This window comes from Alosa alosa, chromosome 6 (assembly GCF_017589495.1).
Source record: "Alosa alosa isolate M-15738 ecotype Scorff River chromosome 6, AALO_Geno_1.1, whole genome shotgun sequence".
In the NCBI taxonomy this organism is placed as follows: domain Eukaryota; kingdom Metazoa; phylum Chordata; class Actinopteri; order Clupeiformes; family Clupeidae; genus Alosa; species Alosa alosa.
In genome coordinates this window covers 13,835,914-13,844,484 of record NC_063194.1, presented here as the reverse complement: position 1 = coordinate 13,844,484, position 8,571 = coordinate 13,835,914, and the positions used below count along the sequence as shown (strand labels likewise).

At 41.2% G+C, this 8,571-nt stretch overlaps 1 protein-coding gene across 1 annotated transcript; it reads right to left on the bottom strand.

Annotated features, from left to right (window-relative positions):
• Positions 1–5,644: 5,644 nt before the first annotated feature.
• Positions 5,645–6,868, bottom strand: ier2a (immediate early response 2a). The gene has a single exon (XM_048244711.1). The coding sequence runs from the start codon at positions 6,763–6,765 to the stop codon at positions 6,178–6,180; it is 588 nt and encodes a 195-aa protein (XP_048100668.1). The 5' UTR covers positions 6,766–6,868; the 3' UTR covers positions 5,645–6,177.
• Positions 6,869–8,571: the final 1,703 nt, after the last annotated feature.

The following is an 8,571-nucleotide window of genomic DNA, read 5'->3' as shown; positions in this document are numbered from 1 at the left end:
TTGCACTTGCACAAAGATACCTAGCCCATAAGCACACAGGCTCTTTGACATTTCAAATGCTGACATAACATTGTCATATGATAATGTGAAATAAAGGTTTTAAAAACTCCTGTCCAAACATTCCTGGTCGATCAGGCCAACATTAATAAAGCATGGATAGTTTTATATTGTGACTCGGTTGAATGTTTTTTTTAATCAAAATAGCAAGGCCATAGTCAATGGTACAGCTGTTATAGCATGTATTGGCAAGTACATATCTATATACATTGAATACATATATATTAGCGTTATGACTTTGTTATGTTGGCATTGCAAACAGACACAATTAAGAATGTGCTTCGAAGCACGATTACTAAGCTTGTGTCTGGTCTCATGGACTCTTTTCTTTCCATATTTTGCATGTGTCTTCAGTCTTCCAGTTGTAGAGATGGACGGAGAGAGAGACAGAGAAAGGACATGGAGTAAAGAGAGAGGACCTCTCCATCTTCAGAATTGATTTGTTATTAATGGTGATTAGGGCTCTGTAGATGATGAAGATGTCGGTAATGATGGTGATTTCACTGGTGATGTTGATCATGGTAGTGGTTAAGATGATGATTATGATAATGATGATACGAGAAAAAAAAAAAGATTATACATTGTTTAGATGCTCTTATTTATTTTTTTAATAATCCTTTTGTTTCATTTGATTTCTTTACTTCTGCTGTGCTCACTTGGTGGCCATTTTGTTTGTTGGCAGCAAGAGAGGAGTGTGGAGTTCTGTGCGACTGCTTCATTGTGGGAAACCACTTCATCGGTTCCCACACCCTGAGGCTTGAGCACCCCAACTAAAGAACATGTCCATTCCTTCACCGTTAGCCACTGCATGACCCCTCGATCGATTCACGACCATCCATTTTCCAAAAAAAAAGAAATTGGGGGGACCTTTAGCATGACTTTACAAAGGAACAATATTTTTAGAGCCACGTTCACCTCCCTCTATGGTATCATGGAAAAAGCTGTGTGCTAAGGCCGGGCAAAAGAGCCAGCCACAGAGCTCCACTGCCTCTCTCGGCTGCCAGGTGGCGCTGTAGGTCATCGCTACCTTCCATGTTTTCTCACTCGAACCGCCTGATGTTTCTGTTTCATCATGATTGTTGTTACTGTCATGATTACTCTGTACACTGGGAGTAGGACTTAGGTGTCTTTCACCAATGGTGCACCACTCTGTGTTCAGGACATGTAACACAGCCAATCAAACTGCACAGGACATGTAAACACAGCCAATCAAATTGCATGGGAGAAAACAATGACCGGGCCTTTTCTGCCAAACCTCTTGTGTGTCCCCTTCATCTTTTATTGCCATGTGCAAGGTCACAAGTGTGCGAAAGTGGTCGTCATCACTGTGATCTCCGCTGGGAATACTTTTCACACTGCATGCAACATTTTTTTTTTTAAAAAGACCAGAAAGAATTTTGGGAAGGCTTCAACACAAAAAGCAATTTCCTAATTAAAATCATGGCAAATCATACAGACCTAAGCCAATTCTCTCTCATATCTTGCACCTTAAATACAGCGTTACTATTAGCTAGGATATAGAGTCAAAATCAAGTATGTGTGATTTGGTATAGATTATAATATTTTATACACCTGGATGTCATCACTATGAAGGTAATGTCTATGAGGTGCATTTTGGTAATTTAAGGTGTGTGTGCGTGCGTATGAGCATGTGCGTGTGTGTGTGTGTGTGTGTGTGTGTGCCTTGGTGCATTCTTTAGTGTGAGAGTCATATATGCACTTCTGTATGATTGTCTACACAGGCTTAAAAATATGTCCTGACGACATGCATAGCAACCCCACACAGATGTTAAATCACTCACTGCAGCCAACTGGGGACTGGACATACCCTGTTCTTACACACAATCCTTGCCCACACCAGTAGTAGTCAGATTTACAGTGGACAGCACATGGGAGTGTCTTTCTGCCCACCACCAGTCCACTATCCACTGCTTTACTGAATGAGGTGATGAATTATTGAACCCCATAGTACAAACTAATGAAAATATAATAATGATTTGGCTGCACATGATTGATGCATTGCCACGCAACTTTCCTCTAAGCATCTTTCCATGTTTAAACTGTGAGTCAAGAAAGTTCAGTGGAATTACGATGCATAAGGTTATGTGTATTTGATTGAGTTATTGTGTCATAGACCATCTGGTCAGTCCTTTTAAAATCCTGGCTATCTCACATTCAGTCACTCATAACTGCCCTTGAGCATAATGTGCTACATACATATCCCTGGATGTCATATTGTCATTTGAACATGGGAAGGTGAACAAAGAGACCCATAGGTAAACATAGGACACATGCACAACTCTTTGTGTCTACAAATAAAAAAAAAAAACAAATACAAAGAGAGAAAAAATACATATCTGTAGCCTACATACTATGGGTTTTACTCACAACAGTGAAACATTTTTAGGGTATTTTCAATCAAAAGCTTGCTTCATTCTGCTTGACGTGAATAGTATTTGTTTTGTTGTATTAGGATTTGTCATTCAACAACAAATTTGAGTGAGTAGATTGCAGCTGGGGCTATGCGACAGATTAACAGAAAGTTGAACATATAATGGCACATCTTTTAAACAAAACTGTAAGCCCATATCCATAAGATGCCATATTAGAGATTCTCCATTTTCCTTTCTCAGCTTTCCACAGTGTCCCAGCAGCTTCCCAAGGTTGGCTAGTGCTATTCAGAAAAGAGCTCTTCTCAAAGAGGCGGAATGCAGACCACACTGAAGGGTTTCTATAGAAGATTAACTGTTTCCCCTGCCTTGGTTCTCAGCCAAGGGTGGGACACAAAGGATCGTTATAGACTGTGAGGCCATCAGCACCTCTTATCTGCTCTTATCATTTCTAATCTAATCACATGCACTGACGTAGTGCTTACATAGCCTACATAAACAGTTCCCTTATTTAATTTTGCTGGTGCAGTTGCTTTATAATATAGTGGTAAACTTATTTACTCAAACTGACTACTACTGCGGTTCTAAACACACACACACATTGGCTTATAGGTTTCATATGTATGAGAGGTAGTTACACAATTGTTACACCCACATACCTGATAACTTTGCAGAAACATAACAATTAATGTTTGCATGAAGTTATTCTGTTCATTAAAAGGTAACATTTTTGTTATTACATCAAATATGTGCACATTTATAAATCACAGATACAGTGAATGTCTACCTGCTGTGTTGAGAATGTATGAGATCCTCCTCAATAGGATCATTATGGAAAATCTCTCAAAATGTTGTGGAATTTGCGTGGGAACCTTTTCAAATAGAAAAAAAACTTTTAAGAAACAAATTGTAGGGCTATTCAACAAACTTTCGGTCAATTCTGGCTAAGCTGCAAAATGTTATCATGTGTACTATGTCTGTCAGTTGTTAATGATAGGTGACGTTTGATAAATGTTATTAGATGACTTTGTTGCAACATATTCTTACAAAGGATATAACTGGTAGACTTTTACTATTACTGTGATTTATTACATTTGATTAAATACATAATATTACCCTCCTACATAACTTAATAACTTCCTGCAAACATAGCCATTGTTATGCTTGTGGGAGGCAATATGGCATGTTAGAAGTTAATTTGGTAACATTTTGGGGTTATTCTATTTTTAAAAAGTGCAGATTTGTGTTGCGTTTGTGTCATCTGTTTGAATCACAATACCTTTTTTTCCCAAAGGCAAAAAAATAATGAATAAGAATTATGGAGTCACTGCACTGGGTGATCTATCCTAACATAAATATCACATTAATTTCACAGGTGTACGTCAGTGATGGTAAATTCATGATACATCTTTTGGCAAGCAATGCAACATCCTGAATGAGTAACTGTGCCAAATATCACGGTCTATTTACCAGGTAGCAATACTCAAAAGGTATCATATAGGAAGGTACAGTATATGTTGTGTGTTATGATTTCAAGAAAAAACAAGCCCAAGGGAGTCACATGTTTTATTCAATCACACTCACTACCACGTTTGAGTTCATTTGACAAAAAATTATGTTGAGAATATGCAGGCAAGTGAAATGTTTAAGAGTGGGAGACCTCAGGGCAACAACAGGCAGCAGAAACCCCCAGTGAGTGAACACATGAGGATGAGGCAGTCATGGTAAGATCATTTGCACAAACATCTACCCTAAACATCCAACCTTCAGTACTCTCAAAGAAATGTCAGTGGATCCCTAATGACCTTTCCAGTGTTGCAGTTATTTATGTGGAACCATAAAACTAAAACCACTGCACTGCACTGCAAAAAAAGTGCGGCCTTTGCAGTGCATTAAAGTCTCCTCTTTCCTCTCTTTTTTGGTCTTCTCTGTTTGCAAGCTGCCCCCTTTATCAAGCAAAAGTCGTTAGCCCTGTAACAGACACCATTCCCAGGTGAAAGTGTTTGTGGAGTCGTCTGCCTCTGAAGAAGCTGAGAGGCCATTTGCTGGTCAGTCACAGCACAGCAGGCCACTGGAGAGAGGTCAGGTTTCACCGGAGGCCAGTCCCCGCAGGAAGCAGTCTGACTGGAGATACGGCTCTGTCCAGAACAATTGACTGGCACAGGGCGGATGCGTTCCTCACCGACTCCCTTCCCTTCCCTCTGTCTCCACCCTGTCTGGTGTTCCACACACCCATGTCTCCACCCTTCCTCTCCCCTCCCCCTTGGTCTGTGAGCCAGATGTGCGGATGTATGAAGTGCCTCGTCCTTCCTTTCTCTCGCCTCTATTAATACCCTTCCGCCGCTCACACATTCCTCTGACTATCCTGCTTCCTGTGCCCCTCCTCCTCATCCCCACAACACACATCCCCCTGCCAGCTATCCCATACTGACACACTGTTGGGAATCGATTTGTGTTTGTGTTGCTTGCTAAAGGGATCAATGCAGTACACACATGTGCATATAGAGTACACTCATCAAAACATTCGACAAGTGACACATGAAAAAATTAAAACAAAAAGGGATGATTTTAATCTCTCTCTCTCCTATGCTGTGTAACACAAATACACTGATCACAATCATTTCCCTGACCCAGTCAAAAGGGTTAGGTATATACTTGTTGACATGTTCATTTCAGTCCTTATGCCTCTAATGTTCGGTCAGTGTAAGTCTAAAGCCCACCCTAATCGGTCTCGCACAGCAGTGTGTTTCTGAGGCTTATGCCTCTCACAAATCTGTCTCCAAATGTTGGTTGTCTTTATGTATGTAAATGAATGTTCCTGAATTGGGTGCCTCACTGGAAACAGAAATGGTCAGTGTATACCTGCTATAACCATTCATTGTGATCCCGGGTAGCTCGCTTTACAAGCTTGACTGTTCTTTTCTCACATATAATGGGCAATTACGGTTCGAGCGTTTAGGACTGTGAAATTGAATAGCGATGACACAGCAGGCGTTCTTTCCGGCCCTTGCTAATTACCGTTGCTTCCTGTCTTCCGCGGACAACTCCTGCCCCCAGGCAATCCGGTCACCACCCCCACTCTGTTTGTTCAGGCCACGGCTAGCTTTTCACAGCATGTTTTCTCAATCTCAAATGACTTGCCACACGTTGCAGTGGCCCAAATACACACATGGAAAGGAAGAGTACCAAACTGCTGATCTTGTTAATAAACGTTTTATTAAATAAATATGAGGTAGCGTATGGAATCGGAATGTGTTCGAGATTCTTTACCACTTCTAGTCACTGATGCACCTTCCAGTGAAATGTCCTTGTCCACACAACATGAGTAGGCTACACATGAACACAGATTTATACAGAACTGTCAAGTACATTCTGTACACAAGTGAACTGACAAAACATGTATCTACAACAGTCAACGTGTTGGCTGGCTGGACAACTGTAGAAACAAATAGTTCTCTTCTGACTGAAATCAGTCAACGGTAACTGGACAGCTCTTCTGAGACACTTTCTTGACTGGAATTCCGGTCACTCTTGATGGATGCACTGATCGCAAACCTTCACTCATCTGGCACTGGATCTAGACAAATCCAAATATCCCAGCCGTGGATTCGCCGTCGTACTCCGTCCCGAGATAGTCTCCACATGTCATTGGACTTTGGCCTCTCTTGGATATCCCTGTTCGTGCGCAAAAAGCGCAGTGTTAGAAATGAACGACTGTCACTGTGCCTCATCAAAAGCTAACGATGCTCCTCTGCATGGGGATATGCGTTAAAGAGTCATTTATTCCACAGCAGGTCCTTAGCGCCGCGCTGTGTGAATTCCGCCTGATGGCTTCGGCTTCCATTTTCGCCTTTTTACATGGTAGAAAGTCGGGCTCAACAGCGGCTTTGCCGCGGCGCTTTCTGGAATGTCGGTCGGGTCTGGTGGTACTCAGATTTTCCTTGTCCTCTGACCCTTCAGCGTCGTGGTTATGTGGGTCACCCTGGACATTAGTCTTTGAGTTTTGCGTTTCTTGTGTATTTGAAGCAAGCGAGGAGTTGTCATTCTCTGGGACGCAAGAAGTGTCCGTGCCTGCTGTTTGACATAACTCCTTTGTGACTCCAGTGAAGTTAGCTTGCTGTTCTTGTTGTTCACTGGCTATGCGGCAGCTGTGGTAAATGTCTCTCGCCGATCTCATTACAAGCGTGATCAACAAACTTCGGTGAAGGCGAAGTCCACCACGTTGCGTGCGTAAAGTGTACATTTTCCCTAAAGCTTGAACCATAATCCGCTTGGCCTCGGTGGTGACGTCCATTGTTTCACTTTGTGGTTGAGACATTGCAGATATTATGTTGATAAGTGTGTTTTGATTTGTCTACCCTTCTACAAGTTTTCGAGGGCCTCAGCTGTTGGGATCAACACATTCCGACGAAACGGGGTGGGTTTTTATTCTCACAATGACGCTCCGTGACACGTTTGCGATAGTCAACCAAGCTCCACCCATGGTCAAACCCTCAAGGAACGGCATCTGCATTAATGAAGCTGGTAGGCTAAATGCAGTAGTCTAGGTAAGCATTGACTCATGATATGCAACTAAAATAAATAGGACTCTGCATTGTTAATGCCAATTTCAGCGACTGTTCATTAGCTTAGACTTAGGCCTATATCCTGCTCCAACCAATTCACAACCATAACTTGGACACTCAGTCTGGGTATTTTAAGGCCAGTCTACTTAAAACAGCGACTTCGAGAAGTTTTTTAAGATGGAAATGTTAAATGAATATAATTACTAGTAGGCTTAGACGCTGTAACATTTGCATTGTTGTACTTTAACAGTTGTGCACTTAACTTGATCTCCTAGACTCGAATGACTATATATGGCACATCCGCAGGACAACCAGTCTACCTCCCATGGAAAAATCACGATTTGTGGGACGCACTTCCTGTTTCCATATTTAGAGCACACTGAAAGGGATTTCGTCATAGTAAACATCCATACATGGTTTTCAAGCATGTGACTTCCGCTACTTTCACAGAAAAAGCCAGATGTGCTCAATGTACTTGCGCATGCTGGTAATTTAACGCAGTTATACCAGAATAGGTTATATGGGATCTGGGACATATCACATGATCAAATCCATTTGTGTAGCTGTAAAAATTACATGCCTACTATTGACACTGAACAATGTTTCTCTAGCAGAGACCCATCTGTTACTATGCAACTGCTTTAGGTCAGCGAGTAGTAGCATATGGTTCAATATCTGGAGAATGTTTTTATTTCGTGTAATAATGGAAAAAGTGGTTTTGGTAGAGGTGTGTTGCTAGGTAAGAGGAAGCACTTTGAGTGATTTCTTGAAAGTGTATGTGTGATTACCTGATTTGGTTAACCCGCTTTTCTTTCAAGACTATTGTGGATACAATTGAATTGAACTGGCGAGGATACATGAATCCTGAAACATTTATCAAACAAGTTGTCTTGTGTTAACTCATCATTTCCCCTCAATCAGATATTTAAAATGTGGCTGGTAAAACATCTTAATCTGTTCTTTTGGACACATTTGATCAAATAAGCTTTTGTGTCCAGACAACTTCGAGCACAGCCCTGTAGTATGCTGTAGCATGCAGTGTGAGGTTTACAAGAAGGATCTATTTTGTGCTTAAACCTACAAACAATAAATTGCAAGAGAATGAGTGCATTCTGCTTTGTATTCTGTATGTTTAGGAATGCTGTAGATTTCATTAGGAAATCCAGTGTCAGGAAACGTGTAAACAAACATTAAGTGGAGATGCTCACACAAAGGCTGGTTGAAAGAGCATTGTATCTTTTTTTTCCTTCACAAAACAAATGAAGATGAACAAAATCATACAGCACCTCCATTTGTTACAAACCTTGTTTTATTATTAAGATATTCAGATTTATCCTTTTTGATTTTCATTTTGATCCTTTACAGTAGTTAATGTGCAATTACTTTGAATAATATTGGGTCACAGTTAGGGATTCACAAAGTTATTGGCACTTTGAAACACATGATAAATGGAATGAGCACTGGCTTTTACAGGGGTGGGAAATGGGGGGGGGGGCAATCACAGCTAGGGGTTACGGCACGTGTAAAGGGTGTGTGTGTGTGTGTGTGTGTGTGGGGGT